We start from the raw sequence: 27,533 nt of genomic DNA on the forward strand, positions 1-27,533 counted from the left end.
GGGGCATTTCTGTCCCCTGCAGCTGGTGGGGTACTGTGCCATGTGGCCATGGCATCTCCTGCCTGAGCCGGGAAAGAAGACGGCAGCGGCAGCTCCCTCCCAGGCTCTTACCGTGTCTTATCTCCCCAGCTCCTCCTCCGCTGTGTCCGTCTCCCTTTGTGGCCTTGTCTCCAGTGACCCCTGCCAGGATGCTGTGAGCGGGAACAGCTCCACCGATGCCACAGACGCACAGGTAGGCTCACAGAATCCACACATGTGAGGTGTCACCCCAGTGTGCCACCGATCCCTACAGAAAGGGACTAGAGCAGCCTGGCTGGGGCAGCGCAGCAGTTGCCGGAGGGAATTCATGCTCAAACAGCCATGCTCTGCACTGGCTGGTGTCAGCGTACTGCAGATGTCCCTGCACCCGCCAGCACGGAGGTGGCTAAACCTGATAGATGTGGTCACTCAGAGGAAACCATCCCACCCGACCCCTTTGCAGATGAGCCCCAGGACTGTGGAAAAAAGACCAGGCTGTAAGATGCCGTAACGTGTCCTAATGAAACCCCTTCAGGGGGATTTTGCAGGTCTGCATGTGCGGAGCCTGCATCAGACCCTTCCTGCCCTCAGGTACCTCCTTGCCCCTCTCGGTGCAGCTCCATTGCTCACCTGGGAGGTGCTGGTCCTCCAGAGACAGCCACAGGGTCACTCAGCAGCACAGGGTTGTGCATTTTCTTGCCGGTCTGGCCTGGGAGAACATCCCCCAGTGCTCAGCCCTGATCTCATCCCAGCTATTCTTTCTTCCCCAGGAAACAATGCACCGTTGGCCCCTTGTGATGATGTCTTTCCGGGAGTTCACCTACCACTTCAGAGTAGCACAGCCTGTGAGTACCAGCATCTGCTTTGTCTTTCCCCTTGTCCAGGGCCGAGTGGGTGGAGAGCAATGGCACCGTAGCAGGTTTAGGAGCCACACGGTGCTGAGAGCCTCCCACAGCCTTCTCCAGCATCGTTGTCGTCTTCCAGTTACATGGGTAGCAAGGGTGTGATTTTTCTCTGCTCCAGCACATAATTCGGGCACAATTCCCCCTCAGAGCATGTGTCCTACCTGCCTCTGTAAGCTCTTTTTCTCGCTCTCTCACAGGACCGAGCCAACTGCAGCACTGCTCCCGAGCAGATGGGACACCTTTTCACTGACTATTACTTTCAGTTTTATTGGCTCTGTGAGTGAGTCCTGGCAGCACCAGTGCCCTCTGGTTGGAGAGAGGAGGGAGACTGGTGACACTGGGGAGACTCCTGTACGCCATCCTCCACTAGCCCCCAGCCCCACCTTACCCCTGTCTCCCGCATGGGGCGTGGAGCTGGTTTGGTTGTGGCTGGTGACGCAGGCGCTGAAGCACGGCACGCGCAGAACATAGGACCTAAGCCACAGAAACACAACCAGCCCCCTGGTATCTCCCGGGCTCACCACGCACCGACTCCCACCATCCCACGCTGCCCTGACCTTCCCTCATGGGGATGTTTTTGTCCTCAGTCGCTTCTCCCTCCCCTCGCAACACTGGATTCAAAAGCATTACACTGGACTGAACGTGGACGGGTCTGCCGCATCCCAGCGCGCGGATGGGAGCTCCATCCTGTACTGGCCCAGTGGTCCCAGATGTACCACACATCAGTTCTTCGCAACACTGGAATTGCTCAACACTGGAGCCCTTTCCAAGAGCGAAACGCTGGAGTTTGGCCTGGAAAGGAAGGCTGTGCCTGGACATACTGGAAGTTGTACACTGGAGTTGCTGTTCCTTCTAGTTGGCCCAGGGCCATCCCCCGCCCCACTCCACAGACCCCCGGAGACCCCCAGACCTGCAAACGGACTGTCCTCTGTGGACAACAAGAGAAGGTGCAGCTTCAACGTTAGCCCTGTCTGTCCCCCTCCTCACTGTGCTCTAACTTTCACCATATCCATGTCTGGATGGATAAACTCAAGAACCCCACTAAAGATGCTGCTGAGGCTGTGCCCAGGCCAAACCACGCGTGGGGACACTTGCCATCAACCTGTGGGAAAAAAAATTACCCTGAGTTATCTACACTAAGCGTTGTGGGACCCATTTTTTTTTTCATTTGGCAGCAACGTGTGGCCTCTGGCAGGGTGTGGAGCTGCCTGGTTGGCTGTCAAGTCAACGCAGCCACCTCTGCCCAGATGTGCAGAAGAGAAACCACTGGCAAAGCCTGGTGTGCCCTGCAGAGCAAGGCTGAATCGCTGGGGACATATGATGTGGCTTCACTGCACCCCCTGGCTCACAGATCTCCACCAGGCACTGAGGACGCTGATCATCTCCCACAAAGCGGGGGAATGGCAGTGACTGTGGGCCCTTGCTGTCACTGTTCTCAGAAAGCAGTTATGTTCAGTGTATTTTGGGTATTTTACTGTTACAAGTTCTTAACTTGCTAAACTACTGAATTTTATTTTTTTTTTTTAAGCCGTATAAAAATGGGTCTCTTAATTTTGTCCCTGTTGAGCTATGTGTGTCTCGCATAGGAAACCAAAGGGGGCCACTGCTAAGCTCCGCATTAAAGTTTGACTGCTACAGCGGTGCTGGGACATGTCAGACTGACTCACCAGCGCGTGCACCCTCCTCCCCATCCTGCTCCAGCGCTTCTTGCTGAAAAGGAGATATCTGCGTTCCTGGAAGCTGAGCCACCACCAGGTTCTTATGTCTGAGGTGCATTTCTCTAAGGAAAGAGCAGCCACCGCTGGGGAAGGTGAGGGGGAAACGCCACTCACCAGTCCCAAAGCACGCTCTAAAGCTGGCTTCAGAGAAGAGCATGCCTCGCCCCTGGCAGCACCGCCACACGACGTAAGCAACTCGCACCAAACTGGTTTTGGGCAACTGCATCAGGCTCTGGCTGCTGCATTTTGTTGCCTTCAGCAGAGACAGATGCAGGAATCCCTCCCTCTGCCAGCTGCAGGCCACGCTGTTACCAGCACTGAGGAGCGCGTGGCTGGCTCCGCTGCTCTGGAGAAATAAGCTGCAAAGACATTTATTTTACCTAGATAGAGATGGTTCCTGTGCACGTCTCGTGGGACCCTCCGTGGCCTTTTCTCCCCAGTCTGGGCAGCGATTTTCTCTCCTGGCACCCATTTCAGAACTTCTGAGCTTGTCCCAGCAAAGCAGCCACAGCCCTCCTCACGACATTGCTAGGAGCTGGCATCTCTGCCACCAAAGCTTTTTATTTGTAGGGTGGTTTCAAGGTCAGGTTTTCACGCCTACAGGCAGCAAACACTTAACTACATGTCAGTGATACTCTCCAGTTACTAAGATGCACTGAAACCTGGGCAGGCAGGAACCAGTGGTGAGCAGGGAATGCTGAGCAGCCAAGCAGGAGTGAAGCTAGGGGGCTACCTGGCTTTGGGGAGCTCAGTGGGAAAGCAAGAGGTCCCAAGGCTTGGGAGCACCTACACACAAGCAGGTCAGCTCCAGGCTCAGCAGGATTCTCTGTTTCTCCCTGCAACTGGGAAGGAAACCTTCCGATGTAGCTCTCTGGAGAGGCCGCTCGGTGCTCTTCACCCAACCCGAGCTTTTTTGCTTTGCCTTAAACTGGGAAGTTCAACTTTCCCTGGCAGCTTTTTATTCTCCACTTGGCAATCAGTGGCCCAGGTCTGGCATGTCTTTATTCAGGGGAGCGATGCCACATGCTCTGCGACTTCTGCTCAGCTGAGAGGTAGCCTTCTCAAACCTGCCATTTTCCCCTGTATGGTCGAGCTGGGCTAAATGCCTGCTCACGCATTTAGCCCTTGAAGAGGTAATGGGCAGCCAGAGCTGAAAGCACTGCCTGCAATCACCACCACCAGCCCACCCCCTCGCTGGTGGTTTTGGCTGAGGTCAGCCGAGACCCACAAGAACATCGCACTCTGCTACAGGGAAAGCCACTCCTGGAGGGGAGGAATCAAGCAATCACTAGAAACGTGCTAGCAGTGGTGGCCCAAGAGGAGATGGGAGCCTCTCAGGTATCCCTGCGATGCTTAGCCACGGGGGTTTACAAAGGCCCCTGGCAAACCAAGTGCCTAAGGGCTACAGCAACATCTCTAGTGCCTTTATCTGCTAACAGGACAGCAAGAGGGAACAGTGGTTTCCCACACATACGTAAAATGCTGCGTGCCTCCAACAGTGGCCAGTTAACTTAAGAACCGAGATGAGGCAACACCTGAAGTGCAACGCTGGCCCTACCCACGGTGCAGCTGTTTCACAGGAGAGCAGTACCGGGCTGACAGCAATCCCTGGTATCAAAAGAGAGGGGTTCCGAACGCAGGTTTTAGTGTCTTACATCACAATAGTATCCTTTGACTCAAAAAGGATATCACGAAGCATATGCCAGTTCCGCCAGCTGCAGCACAGCAAGGCACAAACAAGCTCAGAAGGGGTTTGTAATTCTTTGAGGGTCACAGGATTGCTTCTAAGCCCGTGGAAAACAGCTGTTTGCATAGACTCCCCCCAAAGGTGTCTCTGCCCTAACCGAAGACGCATTCCCCATCCCCAATCAGTCACAAGAGAGTTAACAATCAGGCCTTTCCCCGCATGAGACGGAGGGAGCTCTGAGCCAATGTCTCCAGCCACACCACAGGGGAAAACCCTTTCTTTCCGCTGGAAACCAGACGCTTCATCTCTCTAGACATTCTTGGCAGGAAGGAAGACAAGTGTGGAAACGAGGCCACTTGCCAAAGTTTGGCTGTTTCAGAGTTTGTTTCAAAAGCAAATTCACAAACATTCTGTCCTACTGTTGGAGCTTAAAGCCTGTAAATAGAGACTATGCCACCACTGCAAGAATTAAGAAAAAAGAAAAAAAGTAAAGCACTAATTTTTTTGGTTTAAATGTTGCTGTCACAGCTTTAATCACTGTATATTGCCAGCAAGTTTGTAGAGTCGCATTCTTAGCAGGTATTATTGATTATCGGTTTTTATTTGTGGGGAACAAGCGTGGTTTCCCTCCTTCCTTTCTGATTTATATTTATATTTTGCTGAATTTGAGTGCTGAGTCTTCTCATTCCCCACTTTTTTTGTTTGGCTTATTTAGACTTTGTTTTATGCTGGAAGTAAATATGCCCATATAAATAAATATATAAATACTGCTTTGTATCCAAGGATGGCTCCTGGCGCGTTCCTCCCTTGCTACGAAATAACAGCCTTTCAGTTCAATAGCTATAAAACCACTTCCCACAAGACAGAGGAACCCCCGTGACATTCATCGGTGGGTGTTTCCGGACGTGCCCATGGAGGGTCCCGTCTGGGTCAGAACAGCCCCAGCCCGTGGCTGCTCACCGCTACACAGCATGCTTTAGAACAGGTATTAAAAAACAAAGAGCTCTCATTGCTCACGTTTCAAGGTCAGAGGCATCTAAGAGTATCCGCAGAGGGAAAGCTTCCTTCCCAAACAGGAAATTAGGGCTTTAAATCTGTAAGCTACCTGTGGCATTTCTGATTTTGAAATCTAATTGCTTTGAAAGCTGGGCTACACATTCAAAGCCACCTATGAAAATAGTTATGAATGCCATAAACAACTCCTCTTTTATAGGCAAGGCAGTTAATTCACTATTTAACTGAAGAGCATATCCAGTTACAAGATTATTCTGTCCTGTACTTCTCAAGCATTCCTCCCAAAACCTCATTTCCCACAACCACAGCTTGTGTCACCCACTGCGGTGCCCACCAGACAATTATTCTTGCTTTGCACCTGAGACACCACATCAGCGCACTACCAGGCTGCTTCACCCAGGCCAAATGATTCCTCTGCCCAGCCACTGCTGCCACCCACGTGCCTCAGGAGCACGGAGCCTGGCAAAAAAACCCAGGACTGGGTGTTTTCATCAGCTTTATTTCTAACACAGGAGGTCCCCAGCATGCACTGCCGACAGTTAGTAACCACCTGGGAATGGTCCCTGCTGCTCTCCACTTTGCAAGTGGCCCTGAGCACTACCGAGCCACTCAGCTGCTGGCTTGGGATGAGAATGGGCACAGCCTTCCAGAAGAAGAGCGAGGAGATGTGACGGTAATAAAGGCTGAGGGATTAGAAAAGCAGGCTTAGGAAGAAGCAGGAAGCATTTGATTTCTAGAGTCTAGCTGAGACAGGGCATAGGGGGGCACTGAAACGCTTCTGGGCATACACAGCTATGGAAATCTATGATAAACACTGGGCCCATCCTAAGGCACATGGATTTTGTGCCAATATCAAAGCGGTCTGGAAAAGCCAAGTGAAAAAATAAAAAGTATGTAAAAGACAAACCATGAGTCCAAAGGCAGGTGCACCACAGAGCCAGCTTTATTCAGGTTTGGTTTGCTGGGTTGGCAAAAGTCACTCCGCAAGAGCACAGTCCATGCCTGGTGCAGGCTTTGATGTTGAAGTATAAAAGAAATATAAAAAGAGCTTCTGCAGGGCTGCCCACCTAGAGACAATGAGAGATGGAGAAGGTCAGTAAGATAGCATTCCCCAGGGCCAGAGTCTGTGGCTACCAAAGCCACAGAGCAAAGGCCAACACCCAGCACATGCAATTGCTTGCTGCCTCAAACAGGGACACAGGCCCGTTCTGCCCATGGTTAACGGCCGGGCACAGCAGCCTCCTACAGCCGCCCAATGGCTGCCACACAGCTTGGAGCTGCAACGCTAAAGCCGAAGGGCTGCTGCTGGGCTGAGGGCCCAGCCTTTCACACATCTTTTCTACCCCTGAAGAAAAATGGCTTTTGTAAAGATCAGCCGTCACGGGGCTGCATTTCCCCCCCCCTCCCCCCAGGTGCAGGCAGAGCATGAAGACCTCTGGGCGCTTACAGACATACGGATTCATGAGACAGTACCAGTGCTCCTCCAGCCGGGCCTCAGACGTAGATACCGACCCACAGCAGCAGGAAGAGAACGCCAAAGCCCATGAAAAGCGAGGCCACCAAGGAGATCAACAGCTCCTTGTAGATGTCCCGCGTGTACTTGGTAGAGGTCACCTCGTAGCTGCAGTGTGGGGGTTAAGGCGGTAACGGAGGCAAAGCCAGGCGAGGAACCCCCCCGCCCCTACCCCGCCTCGGCTCCAGCCCGGGGATACACGAAGAACCAGGCGGTGAAGAACATGCCGATGGCCAGGAGCACCACGGTGAGGTGCGGGAAGACAGCCGGGTTCACCGGGCTGGTGTACCTGCTCATCGCCTCCAACTCCTGCGGGGACACGGCGGTCAGCGGCGCCGCCAGGGAACGCGGCTGGGACGGGACGGGACAGGGACCAGCCCCAGCCCCAGCCCCAGCCCCGGCCCCGGCCCCGGCCCCGGCCCCGGGACCGGGACCAGCCCCCGGCCCTCACCATCCCGCCCAGGCCCTGGTTCCGCTCCTGCGCCGACACGTCGCCTCCGCTCCCGCCGCTGCCCGGCCCCCCGCCGGAAGCGGAAGGCAGAGCGATGGCGGGCGTACCGGGGTGGTGGGCGGGGCGAGTGGGAGCCGTTCGCTATTGGCTCCGCCGGCTCCCGGCGGGTATTGCGGCGGCGCGCGGGAGTGGTGGCGGGATCGAGCTGCAGGGTAATGGCGGCTGGAGGGGCTGTCGCGGGCCAGAGGGATAATGGCGGCTTGGAGGGGCTGAGGCGGGGGATAATGGCGGCTGGAGGGGCTGAGGCGGGCCTGGGGTGGGTATCTGTGGGCCGGGAGAGGCCACAGGAGAAAGAGGGGTAACGGTGAGGCTGGGGGAGGCTGTGATTAGAAGAGGAGGATAAGGGCGGGCCCTGAGGAGCGGGGGAACAGCAGGCTGGGGGAGGCCGAGGTGGGAAGAGAGATGCGGGTTAATGGTGAAACCAGGAAACAGGGAGGTGGGAACGTGGGGTTAATGAGACCTGGATGGCTGTATGGTGGAGCCGGTAGAGGCTGAGGTAGGAGAGGGGGGTAATGATAGGCTTGGGCAGGGGATGACGGTACGCTGGGAAGGCTGAGGTGGGGGCATAATGGTGGGCTGAGGCTGGAAGCTTCGTGATGGCAGCCAATGGAGACCGCAGCCATGGGGTAATGGTTTGCAGGGGAAGCTGTCACCTCCCTGTGGTTCCCCCTACAAAGGTGGTACACCACAGCCCAGCTGTTAACCCCCAGCACCTTGTGTGGGCAGAGGCTGATCCCAGGATGATCCCTTTTCTGTTTCCCAGGATGGGAATCCACGGCCTGGCCAAGCTTATTGCTGATGTGGCTCCTGCTGCCATCCGGGAGAATGACATCAAGTCTTACTTTGGCCGGAAGGTTGCCATAGATGCCTCCATGAGCATTTACCAGTTCCTGATCGCCGTGCGGCAGGGTGCCGAAGTCCTTCAGAATGAGGAGGGTGAGACCACAAGCCACCTGATGGGCATGTTCTACCGAACCATCCGCATGGTGGAGAATGGCATCAAGCCAGTTTATGTCTTTGATGGCAAGCCCCCACAGTTGAAATCAGGGGAGCTGGCAAAGCGGACTGAGCGCCGGGCTGAGGCAGAGAAACACTTGCAGGAGGCTCAGGAGGCCGGGGAGGAGAATAACATTGAGAAGTACAGCAAGAGGCTGGTCAAGGTGACACAGCAACACACTGATGAGTGCAAGAAATTGCTAACACTGATGGGCATCCCCTATGTGGAGGCGCCAGGGGAGGCTGAAGCCAGCTGTGCTACCTTAGTGAAGGCGGGGAAGGTCTATGCAGCTGCCACGGAAGATATGGATTGCCTGACCTTTGGCAGTCCCGTGCTGATGCGGCATCTTACTGCCAGTGAGACAAAGAAGCTGCCCATCCAGGAGTTTCACCTGAACCGTATTCTGCAGGATCTAGACCTGACCTGGGAACAGTTTGTGGATCTGTGTATCCTCCTGGGCTGTGACTACTGCGAGAGCATCCGCGGCATTGGGCCCAAGCGTGCTGTTGAGCTCATCAAGGAGCACAAAACTATTGAGAAGATCGTTCAGCAGATAGACACCAAGAAGTACCCGCTGCCTGAGAACTGGCTGCACAAAGAGGCCCAGAAACTCTTTTTAGAGCCTGATGTGGTCAACCCCGATGCTGTTGAACTGAAGTGGACCGAGCCGAATGAAGAGCAGCTCGTCCAGTTCATGTGTGGGGAGAAGCAGTTCAATGAAGACCGGATCCGCAACGGGGTCAAGAGGCTGAGCAAAAGCCGGCAGGGCAGCACGCAGGGCCGGCTGGATGACTTCTTCAAGGTGACGGGCTCCATCACATCAGCCAAGCGCAAAGAGCCAGAGACCAAGGGATCAGCAAAGAAGAAAGCCAAGACCAACAATGCTGCGGCCACAAAGACCAAAAAGGGAAAATAGCCAGACTGGCCAACCACAAACCCCTGCGACTGTGGGTTTTATGCTCAACCAGGAATTTTAGGTTAATAACAAACAGTCATCTTTCTGTCCTGCATGTTAGTGCTAGGGAGGATGCTGCTAAAATGTTTCCCGACAAGGCTAGGTTAGTGAATCAGATAAGTGTCTTCCTGCGCAGCAGTAGTAACATATGAGGCTAGGAGAGAAGAGAGCTGAAACCACTGCAGCATCAGGGCATTGGGGGGTGGGGGGCGGTGAGGAGCCAGCGAGTCACGTTCAGTAGCAGCATTCATTGCTTTTCATTGGTTTGAGACTTTGGATGAGGAGACCAGAGGTAATACCCAGGTTGTGGAGTTGAAGGGAGGTGCTGATCAAAAACACCCTCTCTGATTTAAGAAATAAAAAGTGGAACAGCTATAGTGAACTGGGTACACATAGTAGCGAGATTTCTGTCTGTCACCATCCAGAAAGAGGTAGGTGCAAGCAGCAGAGGCTGAAGGAGAAACTGGGGAGATGTGAATGGAAGGCAAGCTGGAGTTGGGAAGGGGACTTGAAATTAAGAGGTAAACTTCTCTCTTTAATGGATATTGGGTGTAGGTTCTTTCTTCCTTTATTGTAGTCACTTTTGTCACTTGTTTTTTTAAAAAAAGAAATTGTAATCCCAATTCCAGCTAAGTTCTGGTCCACTCTTAGTGCACAAACTGAGGAGAAGCTGAGCTGAGCCTACAGCAGTCCAAGCCTGAATTTTGCTGCTAGTTTCTGTTTTATGTTTAGAAAGAAAAATGTCAATAAACCTTGAATGGAAGCATATTTGCTCCCTGATGTCCTGAGGCATCCTTCCACATTATACACAGAGACAGATCCCAGACTAAGAAATGAGATGGTGCCTCTTTTTTTTTTTTTTTTTTCTTCCCCTTTTCTGTATTTTGCGTAGTCTTTTCCTCTTGTCAAAGCAATGTGCTTGGTTTTGTTTTAAGAATAAAGTTTATACACAAATACAGTGTTTCTCATTCTCTGGAGAAGTGGCTTAAACCTTGTTGCTGAAGGTTGCACAGGTAACGAAAAATGCCAGTTTTAGAGCAAAACCTATTAGTGACAATAGCCAACAAATCAAGCACAGGCTTGAATACAGGAAATACAAATTGTAAGCATTTGGATGCTTTGTAGACATCAAAAATCTGTGGGTCAGCTCTCTGCCAATTTAAAATGAGAAGCTGGGCTGGCTTCACAGGGGAATTCCTTTAACATCACTAAAATGATCCTGATTCTTAAGCCACCTCAGAAATTTTCATAAATGTAGTATGAAGGAAGGTGCTGTGCATAGAGCTTGAGCTGGGTGCCCTGCCTAGCTCCAACTTGCCAGCGCAGAGCACCCAAAACTTTTAAGTCTGCTTCTCTGATCTGGTGGTTTTCACAGGGGCTCAGCCTAACCTTAATTCCAAGCCCTAAGATCGAGAACTTCTGGCAAGAAGCAGCCTCGAGGCTTCACATGAGGGCAGTGGTAGCCAGTGTGCTTCAAGAGAGTCACCTGTGCTCCCCCAAGTGTCAGTGCAGCGGGCACTTACCCCCTCTTGCAGAATCTCGTCCAGAAAGCCAGGTAAGTGCTGCAGAGAAAAATCAAGATTTTAAAATCAATAGGCAGATGATGTTTTATCACCTGTTCTGTACATTTCTGTATTTAACAAGGCTTTTATCTGCCAGTATTTGTGCTTTCAGTCCTAAATCGTTGTCACTGAGCCACAAGCTTTTGTCCCTCAACTGGAAAAACCTGCTCAAACAGTTTAAGCAACTTCGAAAGTCACTGGTTTGTCTTTTCTAACGGAGATGAGCCTGGGCTGAGTTCTTGGCATAGTTTACCCAGAAGGTGTTGGTGGTGGCGTAGTTTGAAATCTTGGCTCTTCTCAGACCTTTTCCTGGCCACCACATCCTGCTCCCTCTGTCCTTCCTCTCCCTCCCTTGCCTTTGCCCCTCCCACTACCTTTAATTTCAAAATGCAGTAAAGACAAAAAACTGGGATTGTGTTTTCTCAACATGTATTCTCTTAAATGTTTCAATTATTTGTTCTAACAGGAGCTTCTTAATCCAGTATTTCTTAATTATCTGTGAATGCCTTCATTGTGACCATGTGGAAAGGTACAGTGAAATGGTTTTGTGGCAAGCGAATGAAAATTTATTTAAAAGAATATTTGGAACTAAGAGTCAGGAAAATGCTTACAGCAAGGAAGTAAACTTAAGTTAGCAGCAGGAAAAAGAAACTGCAGTGACAGTTCAGCCTGATCCTGGCCCCCACAGCTGGCTGCAGAGCCCTCCATCCCACCCACTTCTTGCTGACCTGACCAGCATTTAGTTCATCGCCTTATTATGCATCACTTTAATAAAGTGACAAAAATAGCTCCAGGAATGAGACAGAAATAAACGATGAAACATTTCTAAAAAATTCTAACAGTCTTTGACACCTACCTTTAATTTACCTAAAGGAACAAGGTTGTTTGTTGCCTGCCATTTTGTCAAGGGATGCACACAAAGAAACATTTAACTTAATATAATTTCTCTAATGAATCTCAAGTGAAAGCACAAGCATGATTGGAGATATAACTCTATGTTTGTGCACTTGGCTTGCACCGTTACACCGAAGCATGCGTTACGCTTTGTACCTTTGGGTTGGAAGTGCCGCTGCATTGCCTCCGTGGCTTCCCGTGGTGTGGTGTGTGTAGCATGCAGCTGCAGCCGTCACCTCCCAGCACAGGAGCCACCAGCTTGAGAAATGAGGTTTTCCTAAGTCCTAGCTGTAAAAACTTACACCTGCAGGGAGATGGCGATTAATGTCCGTGTTTTATCTGGTTACATTGCTCACACTTTCAGCTACCTTTAAATATATATATATATAAACTTACACAGTTTAAGTGAAGCTCTAAACTTGCACAGTCCAAACAGGAGAATAAATCCCAAACCCTGGCATCCCACTAGGCGTTATTTAGCGCACCCCTATGGCTGCTTTCCCACCTGCAGCTCAGCACAGGTGAAAGCTTCCCTCCCTCCATCTCAGCATGGAGCAAAGGCAGGTGAGCGAGCTGTGCATGCTGAGCTGTGCGGGACAGGACCCATGTCCAAAATTCTTCCAGGCTCTTCCAACAGTTTCTAGTGATCTGTTCTGTGGCTGGCGTGAAGCTCTTTGCTCAGCTAAGATTTACTTCAGGGATTTTATCAGTGAGGGCCAAAGCAGTAAATAAAGCCAGGTGCTGTCCCCCTGCACAAGCCCTTTGGGGCAGCGTCATCACCATTTCTTCTCACCACCGGAGCCGCTGCGTTACTTGATTTCACTTCTGAGTGCCACATCTGTGAACTGCCGTTTCCCTCCCTGCATAGCAGAGTCATTTGAAGAACGGAGGAAAACACATCGCACCTCTTTCTGCCTTAGGACAATGCGTGTACATCATGTGTGACTCACAGAGAGATGCATCCGGGTGCTGGGTAAGAACGTAGTGTTACGGGAGAGCAAGACTGTGGCTACAGGCTTCAAACAGAGTACAATTAAACCCCGCAGCAGGCAAGCCTGCAAATTTATCAATTCAGGGCAAAAGCTCATTAACAGACTATAGCTGAACTGTATGTTTTCCATATGTCTGAATGCTAGGCATTATCTTCAGGCTTTCTAAGTATGTGTTGTCATCTTAGTGTGATAACACCTCTGAGAAAAGATTTCAGAAGCTGCTTTTTTGCTCTGAACTTACATGAACTGAACAGGAAAGACCAGAGGAGGGCTGCACTACACCGCAGCGCAGGGACACCTGTAGCCTGGCAGCATTCTGCAGGGCTCAGCCCAAGCAGAGGAAATCTTAGAGATTTTTTTTTCCTCTAGGAAGAATAAAAACATGCTGCAGTGCCTAGAACAGCCTCCTGCTTCTGCCCATGCTGCAGTGGGAATCCTCCTTTGCAGAAAGCGAGAGCTCAGTCCCAGCAGTAGGGTTGGGTGGATCTGTTACGGGTTTTTGTAGATAAAGATGTTTAAAGTGTTCTCAAAAAGAAAAAGTTCATTTAGTGGAAGGGAAAAGGAGCTGCAGCCAAAACCCAGGAATATCCTACCAGCTATTTCTGGTATGTGGGAACCTCATAAATATTTGTAAAGTGAAAACTCTGTCTGTAACAGAGATATAAGCAAGAATCTGGTTTTGTACCAGGAGAGTGGTATGTGGCAATGTATCTCAAATGTGAGATAGCCACCCTGATGGGAGCTGCTAACACCAAGAATGACAATTAACACATCCAGGGATGCCTGGTGCAGGAGCAAAACTGCCAGGCGTCATCGCCCACAGCATCCTTCCCACTCCAGGACAGCATGCTGCGAGAGAAATGGCAGTGTACCCTGATTCAGTAGGTCCCAGCCCAGCCTTTACAGTGTCCTTGGAAAAACTGGGAGGCAGCCGAGCAGGTGGTCTCAATATTCCAGAGAACTAGTTTATCCTCGCTCCCCGCTGAAGGAGGGGAATTGCAGGGATGATCCATGTGGAAGAGGTCTCAGTGATGCAGGGGCACACAGGTTTGCTTCATGTAGCTTGGATTAAAGTCTTCTTTCTCCACGGTTCATCCCATGTGCCACACCACCACCTGCTTGCCTGGTAGTTCATGTTGTTTTCACCACTAGGTCGGGTTTTTTCCCCTGACATTTTCCATTCTAAACAGATTTCCACTGCTGTTTATCACACTGATCTTAATTAACACCACTACCACTATTTATGCCAGAAGCCAGTCTTCCAGGCTTATGAAGGACTCCGAACATCTGCTGGGAAGTGTGATTAACTGGCACTGGAAGGGCTTGACAAGAAAAAATACTGTGTGCAAGGTGTTGTGTGGTTTGAAAACGAAGGCACCAGTTTTCTTTCTGCTATATGGAGCCTTCTGTTAAGCAATTTAATCTTCTTTTTTCCCTTCTCACCTCCTGAATTCCCATGAACACAGCTAACAGCTTTCTATTACATATATAACACATTATGTACAAATTGTTTCTTATTCATTTCACAATCGTGAAGAGCAGCCTGAAAACGCCTTCCTCCCCTACCCTGAGTGAAGAAAAACATGTAAATAAGAGCCGAGCTGGAACAGATACAAAAATTAAGTGTACTTAACCCCTGTTTCACTGTGGTTTGCCACACTGGGGGAAATATTTTGCCCGTGCTGGAACCGAACCGGGTATCAACAAAGACCGGCAGCTCAGCCTGTCGTTGCCCTCTAGCACTGGGGTTTGCCACAGGCAGCTGAGCGACCCCCGAGCCTCCGCCGCCAGCTTCCGAGTTGGTGTGGGCAGCTGGGGATCCAGGGAGCGGGTCAGAGAGGGCACAGCAGATTCAGGGCTCCCAGAATCATCCTGACTCCTGTGTTTAGTCTTCTCATGGGGAAAAATTAAATACCTTTCCCTTTTCTTCCTCCTGTTCTAATGAAATGAGATGGCAAGCTTGCAAATTCTTCACCCTTCTCCCATTTTCAAATCCTTCCATATTGGGTTGGTGGTTTGTTTTTTTTTTAAAGGAAAAAGCTTTTATTTTTTTAATTCAAGCTCGTGGTTAAAGAGGGGAAGGACAGAATGCAATTTCTGAAAGGTTTTGGATGAGTTACTCTGCCCATGAGGATTTGCTGAGAACCTAAGTTGGATCAAAGGTATCTAAACTCTGTAGTTTGAATGAAGAGTGCTGGCTGGCAGCAGCTTCACACGCTAGCCATGCCACTGCTCTTTCCTATTTCACTGATTCTCCTCCTTCCCAAACAGGCGTGCTGCTGTGGAACACAGCAATATGGCTCAAGGCAATCACACCACAGTGACCCAGTTTGTCCTCCTAGGACTAACAAGTGAGCCTAAGCTGCAGACTCCTCTCTTCATAATCTTCTTAATGATTTATCTCGTCACTCTGATGGGCAATCTTGGGCTGATAACCTTGATCGAGACCAACCCCCGGCTGCACACTCCCATGTACTTCTTCCTTTGCAACCTGTCTGTTGTTGATCTTTGCTACTCCTCTGTCTTTTCTCCAAAGCTGCTTATTGGCTTCTTGATGGAAAAGAAAACCATTTCTTACTCTGCCTGCTTCGCCCAGCATTTCTTTTTCCTTATGTTTGTGACCACAGAGGTGTTCCTGCTGGCTGTGATGGCATATGACCGCTATGTCGCTGTTTGCAACCCGCTTCTCTACACTGCTTTGATGCCCAGGAGTGTCTGCACTCAGCTGGTGGCTGGGTCATACATAGGGGGGGTTCTGAACTCACTAATCCAAACGTGTTGCTTGCTGCCATTGCCTTTTTGTGGACCAAATACCATCAACCATTACTTCTGTGACACTAACCCTCTGCGGAAACTCACCTGCTCCGACAACCACCTCAATGAGCTTCTGCTTGTAACCTTCAACGGAACCATTTCCATGTCTGTGCTTTTCATCATCATCATCTCCTACGTACACATCCTTTTCTCCATCCTGAGGATTAGGTCTGCTGGAGGAAGGCACAAAGCCTTCTCCACCTGTGCCTCCCACCTGCTGACCATTACCTTGTTCTACGTGCCTGCAGGGCTGAGCCACATGCAGCCAGGCTCCAAGTACTCGGTGGAGATGGAGAAAGTCACTGCTGTGTTTTACACCTTGATCGTCCCCATGCTCAACCCTCTGATCTACAGCCTGAGGAACAAGGAAGTCAAAGATGCCCTGAGAAAAGCAACAGCAAATAAAGTTTTTGTGAGGTGCCTGCTGACCAAACTGACCCAAACCAGCCAATAAAACTCCTACTGTTTCCCTTTTTAACTAGTCTAATGTCAGCTGCCCAGAGGAGTAAGGAACCACCTATTCACAGAAGCAGGTACAGCACATTTTAGCCATGCTTTAAACTCTGCAGAGAATGTTAACAAGCATCCTGTCATTACGGGCCTCTGATAATATTTACTTGTCTTCTCTTGTGGTTTGTTTTGGTTTTTTCTGTGAAATTATGTAGTATCATAGCAGGTGGTAAAAATAAACTCATAAGGAATTCCCCTCTTCAGCTTCGCTTCTTAAGAAGTTGCACTGATTCAAGCAGGGGTTCCTCCAGGGCAAGTTCAGGAGAACTGGAGGCTTTGGGGGAGGTATATCCAAAAAAACCCAGCTCACTTTGGGCTAATTACAAGGGGACAAGGGCGGGGGGGAAATCTCATTTGCTTCCAGGGCAACGTGCCATGGAAAGTAAGGAAAGGGAGGAGGAGCAGAGCCCACTGAGCTGGCAGGGGATGAGAGCAGCAAGTGCTGAGATGTGGCATCAGGGAGATGATGTGATGCTGAGCAGCCCGGAGGCAGCACAGCCGTGTCTGTGCTGGAAAACCTCTACTGCTTTGCCTCCAGACCCGGAGGGGGCTTCCACCCGAGCTGCTGGGGTGTCCTGCTAAGCTCCCAGCACCACCCCTGGGGCTTGCGCATCCAGCTCTGCCTCGTCTCTGCCTGTACCCAACAGCTTCACAGCCCCTGCGTGGATCTCACCCTACACCCTGCTTCCTGCAGCTGCCAGGCACCCAGCTCCAACAGGTTTGCTCTACTGGAGAGAAATGGGCTTCACCTCACCTGCACCTTACATCTGTTTTAGGAAGAGAAGCAACAACAAGCGATGCTTCTCCCTGTTGGCAAGGTGTTTAGCATGACTGAATGTAACTAGCTATAGAAAAGTATTTCCCCCCCATTTTCTCGTCATGGGGCTGTGGTCAGTGATATTTCCCCCCAGCTGACTCTTCCCCCAAGGCAGCTGCACAGCTGAGGAGGTACCACTGCGGGATGCTGCAGGATTTCCTGCTCTCCAAAGCAGAAGTGACTGACTACAACCTGTTAGAGACCTGTAGCAACGAGGGCTGGGATCCCAGGTCCCCACAGAGAGAAGAGGGGTCAGCTGTCACTCAATGTCAATTTGCACATGGTTGCACCGGATTTAGCCCAAACACTTTTTTTCATAGCTAAACCAAAAGATAAATACCCCTAGCATGACTTCTTTTAGATAGTCATAGAAATCACAACCTAAGCACACCCACTGTATTATTATACCAATAATTCAAACTTGGTTTTGCTCAGGTGTGGACGCCTGATACAGAGGAAAATAAAGTCCACCCAGAGCAGGCAGCTGAGCAGGAAAGGTACAGACACAGACCAAGGGGCAGATGGGAAGATCTTTAGAACACTTACCTTTCATAAAAGCTTGCTTTACCCTTAGCTTGGACACTGGAGGGTCTTGCCTCACATTGTTTGACTGTTTGCATGATGCAGCATGGCTCAGGGAGGACAAGTCACTCCCTAAGGGAAGGCAAACTGGGAGCTGAAGGCAGCCACAACATGGGGCACCATCCCACAGAGCCCAAGCACAGCAGCAGCTCCCATCAATAGCACAGGGGAAACCAAGGGGCAAATTCAAGCCCAGGGCCAGCTACAGCACAGCTCCAAAAACAGTCAGATACCCAGGGCTGAGCTTAAATAGTGCCCCAAGCCTGGGGCAGAGGGTGGGGGCGGATGCCCAGGTGATGCTGGCCATGGCAATTACCATGATGCCACTTCCTGATGTCCTGGGGAGAAGAGAACTGGTATTTTTCCCCCACCCGGTGCCCTAAGCACAGCTAGAGCAGAGTATCCAGCATCCTCTACTGTACCCCCCTGCACAGAGGAGGGATGGATGGGGCAGAAGGGAGCACTGAGCTCCTCTGCTGTGCGTTAACAACTTGCATCCCTCCTTCTCACCCCACCCAAACAGAGACCGTGTTCTCTGTTTCTCAGGGAAATTGTCCAAATGCCAGTACTGTTCATGAAAATTCCATCAGAAATATTGATTAAAAGCTTTACAGCATTCCACTTCACCTTACAGCTGGTTTTAACTGGTTACCATTGCATTCATTCATTATTCCTTACGGTTCTTTCAGGAAGACTACAGTTTACAAAGGTGCTTATTTTAGAACATAAAATGTATTCACGTTATCATGATACAAGCTCCAAGTTCTTTGCAGAAATTGTATAGTTCATTAAACTTAAAAGGTGTATCTTGATTAAATGTGGAAAAACCTTTGTCTACTGTTTCCTTTAGAGCATCTTCCACCTCAGCCACGTGACGACGTACAGCAGAGTCATAACTCAGTCAAACCACGGACCATCGAAAAAGGAAAAGATCAGTAAGTGTAAAGGCAGGGCATCCCAAGAAGGTTCTGGCTGGAACACACTCCTGGCAACGTATGTACGTGCACCCCCAACCAGTCGTTAGCACGGCTCCAGGTCCCCTGAGCCGATGCCATGCCTTTGTGCTCTCACACGATTCTTCTATACTTTGGGTCACAAATGTCACCTGGGGTCACAGCTGGACCTTCACCAGGATGGCCACATTCCACACTGCCTGTTGCCAGATCACTCACGTTGCTTAAACATAATCCTCTTGCCAGGATCACTGCCAGCAGGATCCTGCAAGGATCCTCCTTATGCCCTTCTACACACAGCTGCTGTTTCCCACTTTACAAAGGGACCTCGCCGATCCCTGGCTTGGCAAAGCCTCGGTAAAAGCAGATCCAAAACTGCTCCTAGAAAAATCCAGAGAGCCTGGGTCACGTTGCAGATCTGCATATATCACTGGCTTAACTAGATCCTCTGTTCTTCAAGCTTATTTGGGAAAAATTATTATCCAGCAGGCAATGGGAATATTACTAATAGTTTACCTCCCATTGCAGCATCCTCCTTATGGGCAATATTTCCATTTAACACAGTTGAGACACAAAACATCATGGTACCGTTTCAGTTTTGCCAGGAAAGCACTGACAATTGTTTAAATTAATTATTGTAGGCTCATGCCACGATGAAAATAAGCCGAAGTCATTTGAGGAGCCTGATCCGTCACACTGGCTCCCCACACCCTGTACTTGCCATGGGATTTCCCTATGCGTGAGCAGCGCAATAATGGCCAATAACACATATTCCTTTATTACCTCCCAAGTACCGAAGAGCTGCAAATGCCTTTTCAAAGCCTGGATAGATGGGGCACCAGCTTTCGCACCCACAGGCGCCTCAGGGCCCCCTTCACCTCCTTGTTCCTCAGGCTGTAGATGAAGGGGTTGAGCGTGGGGGTCAGGGTGGCGTAACAGACTGAGGCCAGCTTCGCCTGGTCCCACCGGCTCGCCTGGTGAGGCTGGACATAAGCGAGCACCGCCGGCACATAGAAGACGGTGATGGCAACCAGGTGGGAGGTGCAGGTGGAGAAAGCTTTAAGCCTCCTCCTGACCAAAGGGATTTGCAGGGCAGCATGGAGGATGTAGGTGTAGGAAACCAGGATCATCAGGGAAGAGCCCACAGCGTTAAGCCCAGCGTTGAAAACCTGCAAGATCTGGTTTGCACGGGTGTCTGAGCAGGAGAGCTGCAACAGGGTGGGTAGCTCGCAGAAGAAGTGGTTGATGCTTCTGGCCCGGCAGAATGACAACCTCCCCGCCAGGATGGTGTGCACCAGGGAGCTGAGTAAGCCCATGGTGTACACCAGCACCATCATGCCATAGCAACGCACCCTGGACATGGCAGTGGTGTAAAGCAGCGGCTTGCACACAGCCATGTACCGGTCATAAGCCATCACCCCCAGGAGGAAGCACTCACAGATCATCAAAGCTACAAAAAAATATACCTGGGCCAAGCAACCCAAAAAAGAGATGTGGCTTCTCCCCAGAAGGAAGGTCTCCAGTGCTTTTGGGACAACAGTAGAGGAGAGGCAAAAATCTACGAAAGATAAGTGGGTCAGGAAGAAATACATGGGGGTGTGGAGCTGGGGGTCGATGTTAATGAGCAGGATAATCATCAGGTTCCCCAGCACCATTAAAACATACAGGCATAAGAAAATTGTGAAGATGGTGGTTTGTAGCTCTGGGGCATCAGAGAAGCCCAAAAGGATGAAGCCAGACAAGACGGTGAAGTTTTCTCCACCTATCATTTCTACAGGTTAGGTGAATTTGCATAGAAATAAAATGAATCAATGAAATAAATCCCTAGGAGAGAAATACTGTGGAAACATTGGAATTTAATCCGTAAACCAAATGTGATAGGAAGTGGTGGGAGTTTTTTTAGAAAAATACAAGGCAACTATTTCTGTCTTTGTCCCAAGCTTTGAAGTCAAACAGGTAAAGGAGCTAATTACACAGTCAGATATTAAAAAAGAATAATTCTACATGATTTATATGTACTAATGATACACTAAGACATATCAAAATGTTTATCCAAGTGTAAAAAAATGAAGCCAAATAAGCACATTCCAAAATGTGGCAAACAGAGAAGATGTGTATTCTCACCACTGATTTCTGGAAATTTAGGGATTTTTTTTTCTCTTTTCTTTTTTCTTTCCAGACTGGATCAGTGCTCTTCTGTGGCCTCATTAGTTCTGGTCCAGCCTTTTCATCATGAAACAAAGCCATGCACTTGAAATAGTTGGTTTGGGGGGGGAGGGGGTTAATTTCTACATTTATCTGCTTTTGAAGAACCCCCCTGTGTGCTGGGTGGGAGGTGGAGCCATGGTATCATCTTCAGCACAGCTTTGCTTTGATGGCAGGGAGCTTTCTATGACCAACTAGCAGCCTTCAAATATATCACATATACACCAAACTTTTTAAAGCTTCACCTTGGATTGCCCCATCCCTCCCATACAGCCCCTCTGCAGATGAATTATCTGGTGGAAGATCTACCTACAGATGTCTGCAGCGCAGCTGAAACGTCCCTAGATCAGCCATAGATGGGGTCAGGAGTGTGGTTTTTTGAAGGAAACCTCATAACCCCTGCTGGGGCACAGGGTTCATGCCATGGATGCTCTTGGAGAGCATAGATGGGCTTCCTTTAGATGCAGCTGCTGCAGTACATCCCGGCCACGGAACAGCATCTGCTCCCCCAGGACAGGCTGAATTAAAAAAACCACAAAAGGCTGAAGTGAGTGCAGGAGGGTAATTCAGTCCTAGTGGCAATTGCTTTACGCTACCAACCTCAGACCTTCTTGGTCAACGTCGCTTGGTAGTGGAGACGTTGCTGCAGCTCTGTCCGGATGACTGGTACCCTGGAGGCATGCACTTCTCTCCATCGACAGCAATTTAATCACCAGGATCAAACTAACCGTGTCCTAGTGGTGCATGGGGCCATCCTGCAGAGGCAACCTGTGGCGACCAGCTCATACGTGACCTTGCAGCCCCGGAGAGGACAATCACACTTGAAACAGCTTCAAGGTGAAGACCATGCTAAATATTAAAATAACATGTCAATATTAAAGAAATTATTCTAACTAACAAAAATATTTACAGTCTTGCCAAGTACAGACGGAGCTCCACCTGAGCATGAGCCCGTGCTGCTGGACCTCGCAGAGCAGAAGCTTTTATCCGGAATGTTCTGCTCATCCCAACAGGACAGCAGGGAGTTGGCTGCTCTTCAGCCATGTGAGCAAAACAGAAGTATTAATTGGGCTTTTTTTTTTTTTTTCTTTGGGGGGGGGGGGGGGTGGCGGGGGGAGGTGTCCTTTTTTTTTTTTTTTGGTTTAGGTTTGCCAATTGATCATTTAAATGCAGAAATTAAAAAAAAAACAAAAAACAGTGATTACCGTAACATGGTTTTTTTTTCTAAAAAAAGGAATCAATTGGCTCCTTGGAACTTATATACCCATCCCAGCTCCCTCAAAAAGGGATTGGTGTGAATTTTTCAGGTGTTAATCAATACTGTAACATGCTTTTTGCACTATGAAGTGCACAAACAGCTGAAAAGAGAGCAGCTGAGTGCGGTGGAAGCAGAGTGCTTCGCAGCGTGCCTGCTCGTACCCCTGCACTTCAAAGTGTTGCCAGGTCACGGGCAAGGCAGCACAAGGGTCACCACCTGGAAAACTCAAACCCTTTTTTACCTGCTTGGTTGAAATGAAAGGTGTTGGCAGACGTGGTGCCTGCAGCTCCTCAGGAAACCCATCCGATGGGTGGAAGCTGCAGCAGGAGGAGAGATGCTCTGGAGCAGGATCGCCCAGGCTGGCTGGCAGACAGGATTTATCCCAGACGAAGCATTACCTCAGGTGTTTGTGCAAGCTGTTCTCCCTCAGGACCCTCCTCCAGCTGATAATGGTTTTGACCTGCTCAGCAAAAGCCCCTTCCACCCCCCCTCCCTCACGACTGCGCCAGCCCCTGCAGGACCAGCTCTCCTGTGCAGACCTGCCCCAGCTCCAGGGCCACCACCTGCTCTTGCAGGACGACAGCTCCAGGGCAGTTTGCTGTTTATTTATCCAACTATCACAAACTTCTCTGTTTCAGCCTTTCCCTTTCCCACCAACAGGGAAAGCTGACAGATCAGCTAGCGTTGCATTAAAGGATGCTGAAAACAAACTGAACGGAGCATCCCTGCTTTGAGTGTGGCCGTGGGGAGTCCTCTCCAGCGGACAGATTTATTTCCATACACTTTACTGGTGACCACACAACAGTTTGCTCAAAAGCATAATTTTACACAGCTGCTTTGAGGATAGAACACAATTAACACAGATTTACCAGCTGTTTGTTGATGAATCCTGAGTGCCAGTATTTCCTGAAAGCTTTGGTTACCCAAAGAGACACTGTAAAACCATTAGTTTTTATATTAAATAAATATAAGGGTGGGGCAGATGGGAGGGAATGCCAAGCTATGAAAGTGTGGGGAAGAAGGATGGAGAAGCATATAGGTGGCTTTAGATGTTTTTTATGTAAAACTTTTTGCCAGAAGATTCCAGATGGTTAGTCCTGGAGCTGCACTGGACATGGGTGGCAAAGGATTTCCCCATGGCGTTTAGCTTCTTTCTTCCCCATTCAGTATTGAGCTAGAACCAAGGCTTGTAAAGTGGGAAAAGCTATAGAAGGGGGTGGGTGGGTGTGCAGAGAAATAGGGAATAATCCTTACTCAACTTTAGGACAAAAAAAAGAGATTTTAAAGATTATTTTTTTAAAATATAGGGAAGGCAAAAGGATCCACTAGGAATACCTGCTGGGATAGGGTGTGTATCTGCAGGGTGAATAACATGCTTGTTCCACCTCCATCACGAGATGACCCCAGGCCACCAGCACCTTGGCTGTTCAGGGGAAAGGAAGATCCAAACCCCCCTCCCACCAGCGCTCCAGCTCTTTACAGGCCCAGTTAAATTCAGGGCAGAGCAGAGGCTCAGGTATGACTTGTCCCCATTTACCGTGAGTGCTCTGATGACCAGCACACCATCACAGCATTGATTCACACTACCTCACTTTGTAGTCTGGAGCTAAAAGTCCTGGAAAAATCAGTTATCAGCCTCCTAAACCCAGAAACATCACCAGAAGACATTGATTAATATCAGACATGAGAGACCAGACACCGGCTGGTTTGATGCCAGCAGGGCAAAACCACCACCTACATTCTTCCTTTTCCTCTCTGAAGCCCAAAATGAAGTTGATTATTATTTTTTTACCAATATTTAAATAATAAACAATATGTACATCAAGTCTCATTTAAATAAGTTTCTGCTCAGTACAGGGTCACTGTCAGGTCTCAGGTTACCACCAGGAAAGGTCCTGTCCCTCCCAGCGCAGCACATATCCTTGGGTCGGGGAGAAACACGGGTTTTAGGTGTCCTCCTTCCAGGTGTGTTTAGTTCCTTCTTCTTGAAGGTGCAACACCTAACCTTTCCTCCTGAAGGTGCAATACCAAGCCCTCCTCACCACAGCAGTGTAACCCTCTCCTTTCAGCCCACCAGGAACCACAGGTGGACAAAGCGGAGATGACCCTACCTTTGGATTTCCTCATGGTGTTCTTCACATCGGTGTTCCTGAGGGTGTAGATGAGAGGGTTCAGCATGGGGACTGCAACGCTGTACAGCATGGAGACCACCTCGTCATGGCCCAGGGAGCGTCCGGAGCCAGGGCGCAGGTACATAAAGAGGGAGCTGCCGTAGTACAGAGCGATGGAGACCAGGTGAGAGGTACAGGTGGAGAAGGCTTTGTGCCGATCAGCCATGGAGGAGATCCTGAAGACAGTGGAGAGGATGGACAAGTAGGAGGCTAGGATGAAGACTGTGGTGCTTAGCACATTGAACCCCACCACAGCAGAAACAATTGCCTCGTTGACATGGGTGTCAGAGCAGGAGAGGGCTAGCAGCGGTGGGCCATCACAGAAGAAATGGTTGATCCTCTTGGACCGGCAGAACGGGAGACGAAAGATGGAAACCGTGTGTATGGTGGAGCTGATCACACCAGCCAAGTAGGCACCAGCCAGCATCCCAAGGCAAAGGCGCTGGGACATGACCGCAGAGTAGAGCAGGGGGTTACAGATGGCCATGTAGCGATCATAAGCCATAGCAGCCAGCACGTAGCACTCAGTGGTGGCACAGGTGGCAAAGGAGAAGAGCTGAGCAGCACACCTAATGAAAGAAATAACCTTCTCCTCCACCAAAAAGTTCAGCAAGGTTTGAGGGATGATGGTAGAGGAGTAGCAGATGTCCAGGAGAGACAAGTGGCTTAGGAAGAAGTACATGGGGGTGTGCAGGCATGAATTGGTTCTGATTAATATAATTACTCCCAGATTTCCCATTAAAGTGACCACATAGACAGCAAGAAATAAGACAAAGCATATCATCTGCAGGTCTGCTCGGTCTGTGAAGCCCAGGAGAATAAACATGGATGTAAACGTATTGTTACCTTCAACCATATTGAATATATAAGCAGTTCAGCTGCTTTACATCTTTCAGATGGAAATGCTTAATAGGCCAAGTCTGTCAATGATGTTGAGAATGGCCAGTTTCTGCCTCTCAACCTGTTACACCACTTTAACCTCTCTCAAAGAGAATTCATCTTACCACAAGTTCCCAAGGCCAGCCTCCACCTCCAGCCTCAACACACAACCACCGGCGATATGCTTGGAAGCCGGTGGGTATTTTAAGGTGAGGAAGGAGGGCAACACCGTACCAGAATAAAGCCTAAATAAATTGCAGGGCTTCGTCGTAGTTCCCGTCAAGCCTTTGACACATGGAAGTCCATTATTTCCACAGTAACTGCTGAGAAAACGGAATTATTTCTCATCTTTTGAGTGCTCCCAGTCCACTGTGAGCACATGAGGAGCAGGTATCTCTCCCGTGTCCCAGCAGGTATCTCTCCCATGTCCCAGCAGGTATCTCTCCCATGTCCCAGGAACACCTCTTCCAGGTGAAAGCACTGGAAAACACAACTTACCTTAGCATAATTTTTCCTCATCTGGGATGGTGCACTAATTTTGCATGGTTTGCACTGGGTGGTGCACAAGGGTTTGTCTTTCCTCACATTGTTTTAGACATGATGCCTAACGTGGAGATAAAAGATAAATTAAGGCTTGTCCCTCTCTGCTCACCAGGGAGAAATCAGCAGCCCCAAAACTCACACTCTATGACAGATAGAATACACGCACATTGATTTTTCCTGGATAACATTAATCATTGCTTGACAGAGTTACACCAGAGAGCAAAGCAAGAGCGCACGCTGCCTGCCGGCTGCCAAACAGACCCAAACTTTAAGGTCGTAACTCTGTGATGATCCTTTGCTGAAGGGGCGAGGTTCGTCTCCAGATCCAGACATCTCATTTCAGCCGTCCTGTGAGCAACGCTTCTGGTCTCCCAGTGTTATTAACGGGGGTTTCAAGCTGCTTTTCACTGCTCCTTGTGTTGATGCCGGAGGCGAAGCTGCGTGGTGCTGTAAGATGCATTGCCAATAATGACAATCGAGCTGTTTGGGGCTGGGGCTGAATCCTCCCCCTCAGGCAGCGTCCTGCCTAGGTGCAGACTTCTGCTGCCGGTGGAGAATTGACCTGAATGCCACAATAAACTAAGACTCATCTTCAATTTTTCTTTACCCAACAAACAAAACACTTTGTGTGAAGCCATCCAAGATGTAGCTATCAAACCCAGGAAGTTTTTGAGGCTGCGGGTTGTGCCACGCACGACAGCTGCCTGCCAGGAGTCACATCTCCCTGCAGCTTGAAGACATTAACTGGACTGGAGCTAAATTAAATTTAAAACCCATTTCTTGCTGCCTTGGATTAGGTATTACTCACGCTGAACAGGTGGGTGGCTGGTCCACGCTCTGCTGAATTGCTAACAGAGTATTTATCCTTGTCCTCCCAGGGAAAGGATCTCCATTTGTGGTACTTGCTTTCCTACCTGAATTGGGTAGGAACTTGCATCTCTTGGGCAAGCCAGTACAAGACCTTCCAACAAGCTGCCCTGGGACTCACTGAGCAGCCTTTCCTTAGTGTTTTCCAAGATTTAACTCACGGTATGGATAAGAGAAAGACTGGCCGCTGCCTAGACCCTGCACCAGGCAGAGCCTCACAGTGCATCCTCCTGGTCCAGTCCAGACAGCCCACTCTTGTGGGGGACGTTATCCTCAAAATCTCAGTACAGGAACAAGGGGAAGGTGCCAGAGCTATAGAGCTAAAACATACCATTTGGGTAGCTGGGGGTTTGAGGGTCTTACAGCCCAGACTAGTGACTGCAGAAAAACTTGGTTAATGGGATGGTTTAAAATGTGAAGTAAAAGCAGCCTGTGCTCACGCCTCCAGTATCCCTCTGCTTTCTCAGGGTGATGGTTTCTGCCAGCCTGAGACAGAGCCGGTGAGGACAGGCTGCCCTGGGTCCTGGGAATCCTGTGGGAGCGGTGGGACAAAGTGGGATTTCTTCTGCTTTGCTCTCGGGGCCGGCTGAACCCTCACAGCCGTTCCCCAGCCTGGCTGGGAAGCCGTGTCTTCTCCCATGCAACATCCACCCACACTTCCACAGCTTTGCTCTTCACAGCATTCACAGAGCCCAGGGTGAAACAGGTCAGGGAATGACATCTTCACCTCGACGGACCTGCCAGATCAAGTGAGGGTCAGTGCCAGCCAAGCCCAAAGCGACCCCAAGAGCCTCCACTGCCCGGTCAATATACAGCCAATTGGGTTTTAAAATTAATGACAGCGTAAGGTGTTTGAACAATACCTGCTCAAAAATGTTGCCTTTCATAGTTTCACACATCCTAAAAAAATTCCAGAAGGTAGTCTTTGTAATATCTGTGTGTCATGTGCGATAGCTGTACTTGAAAACCTCTTACTCTTTCCCCATGGAGCAGCTCTTCTTGGAAGCATTCAATGCTTGGTACAGACTGCACAGGATGAGAAATCCAGCACTGCCTTTTTTTTTCAGTTTATGTTGATATTTAGAGTAAAAAAAGTAAATTCATTTTTCATTTTGATGTACCTGCCTTTATTTTTCAGCCAGAAACTCCTCTGATACTTTGCCTCGAA

General features: G+C 49.7%; 5 protein-coding genes across 11 annotated transcripts in view; 3 read left to right on the forward strand and 2 right to left on the reverse strand.

The window, feature by feature from the left end:
* Positions 1–5,110, forward strand: part of MYRF (myelin regulatory factor) — a 64,115-nt gene extending 59,005 nt beyond the window's left edge. For all 5 annotated transcript variants that reach the window (XM_037401748.1, XM_037401747.1, XM_037401750.1 and 2 more), the window contains 3 exons: positions 130–232; positions 789–863; positions 1,121–5,110. In XM_037401748.1, coding sequence (XP_037257645.1) covers positions 130–232; positions 789–863; positions 1,121–1,207 — 265 coding nt within the window. In that variant the 3' untranslated portion in view covers positions 1,208–5,110. The remainder of the gene's footprint in view (positions 1–129; positions 233–788; positions 864–1,120) is intronic.
* A 1,152-nt stretch (positions 5,111–6,262) lies between these two features.
* Positions 6,263–7,441, reverse strand: TMEM258 (transmembrane protein 258). 3 transcript variants are annotated; one of them, XM_037401833.1, is made up of 4 exons: positions 7,307–7,441; positions 7,055–7,164; positions 6,816–6,963; positions 6,263–6,409 (listed from the first exon to the last, which is right to left on the reverse strand). In XM_037401833.1, the coding sequence occupies exons 1-3, from the start codon at positions 7,307–7,309 to the stop codon at positions 6,837–6,839; spliced, it is 240 nt and encodes a 79-aa protein (XP_037257730.1). In that variant the 5' UTR covers positions 7,310–7,441; the 3' UTR covers positions 6,263–6,409; positions 6,816–6,836. The 3 variants fall into 3 exon arrangements, with proteins under 3 accessions (XP_037257730.1, XP_037257729.1, XP_037257728.1); XM_037401832.1 differs by having other exon boundaries at positions 6,798–6,963; XM_037401831.1 differs by having other exon boundaries at positions 6,790–6,963.
* A 22-nt stretch (positions 7,442–7,463) lies between these two features.
* FEN1 (flap structure-specific endonuclease 1) lies at positions 7,464–10,274 on the forward strand. Its single transcript, XM_037401791.1, has 2 exons — positions 7,464–7,518; positions 8,130–10,274. Exon 2 carries the CDS (start codon positions 8,131–8,133, stop codon positions 9,277–9,279), a length of 1,149 nt encoding a protein of 382 aa, XP_037257688.1. The 5' UTR covers positions 7,464–7,518; position 8,130; the 3' UTR covers positions 9,280–10,274.
* A 4,766-nt stretch (positions 10,275–15,040) lies between these two features.
* On the forward strand, positions 15,041–16,174 carry LOC119154365 (olfactory receptor 1052-like). Its single transcript, XM_037401795.1, has one exon. The coding sequence runs from the start codon at positions 15,063–15,065 to the stop codon at positions 16,032–16,034; it is 972 nt and encodes a 323-aa protein (XP_037257692.1). The 5' UTR covers positions 15,041–15,062; the 3' UTR covers positions 16,035–16,174.
* A 3,083-nt stretch (positions 16,175–19,257) lies between these two features.
* Positions 19,258–24,932, reverse strand: LOC119154736. The gene is made up of 2 exons (XM_037402627.1): positions 23,906–24,932; positions 19,258–20,213 (listed from the first exon to the last, which is right to left on the reverse strand). Exons 1-2 carry the CDS (start codon positions 24,930–24,932, stop codon positions 19,258–19,260), a joined length of 1,983 nt encoding a protein of 660 aa, XP_037258524.1.
* Positions 24,933–27,533: the final 2,601 nt, after the last annotated feature.

Source organism: Falco rusticolus, chromosome 10 (genome assembly GCF_015220075.1).
Source record: "Falco rusticolus isolate bFalRus1 chromosome 10, bFalRus1.pri, whole genome shotgun sequence".
Taxonomy (NCBI): domain Eukaryota; kingdom Metazoa; phylum Chordata; class Aves; order Falconiformes; family Falconidae; genus Falco; species Falco rusticolus.

What these genes read in the sequence shown, in the direction of transcription:
- LOC119154365 (XM_037401795.1), top strand. Translation starts at nt 15,063, where the DNA reads ATGGCTCAAGGCAATCACACCACAGTGACCCAGTTTGTCCTCCTAGGA.
- TMEM258 (XM_037401833.1), bottom strand. An exon ending in TTCACCGCCTGGTTCTTCGT is followed by an intron (nt 6,964 to 7,054) that starts GTATCCCCGGGC and finishes CCCACACTGCAG; the next exon opens with CTACGAGGTGACCTCTACCA.
- LOC119154736 (XM_037402627.1), bottom strand. Translation starts at nt 24,932, where the DNA reads ATGGTTGAAGGTAACAATACGTTTACATCCATGTTTATTCTCCTGGGC. An exon ending in CCTTCAGGAGGAAAGGTTAG is followed by an intron (nt 20,214 to 23,905) that starts GTGTTGCACCTT and finishes CCTAACCTGTAG; the next exon opens with AAATGATAGGTGGAGAAAAC.
- FEN1 (XM_037401791.1), top strand. Translation starts at nt 8,131, where the DNA reads ATGGGAATCCACGGCCTGGCCAAGCTTATTGCTGATGTGGCTCCTGCT.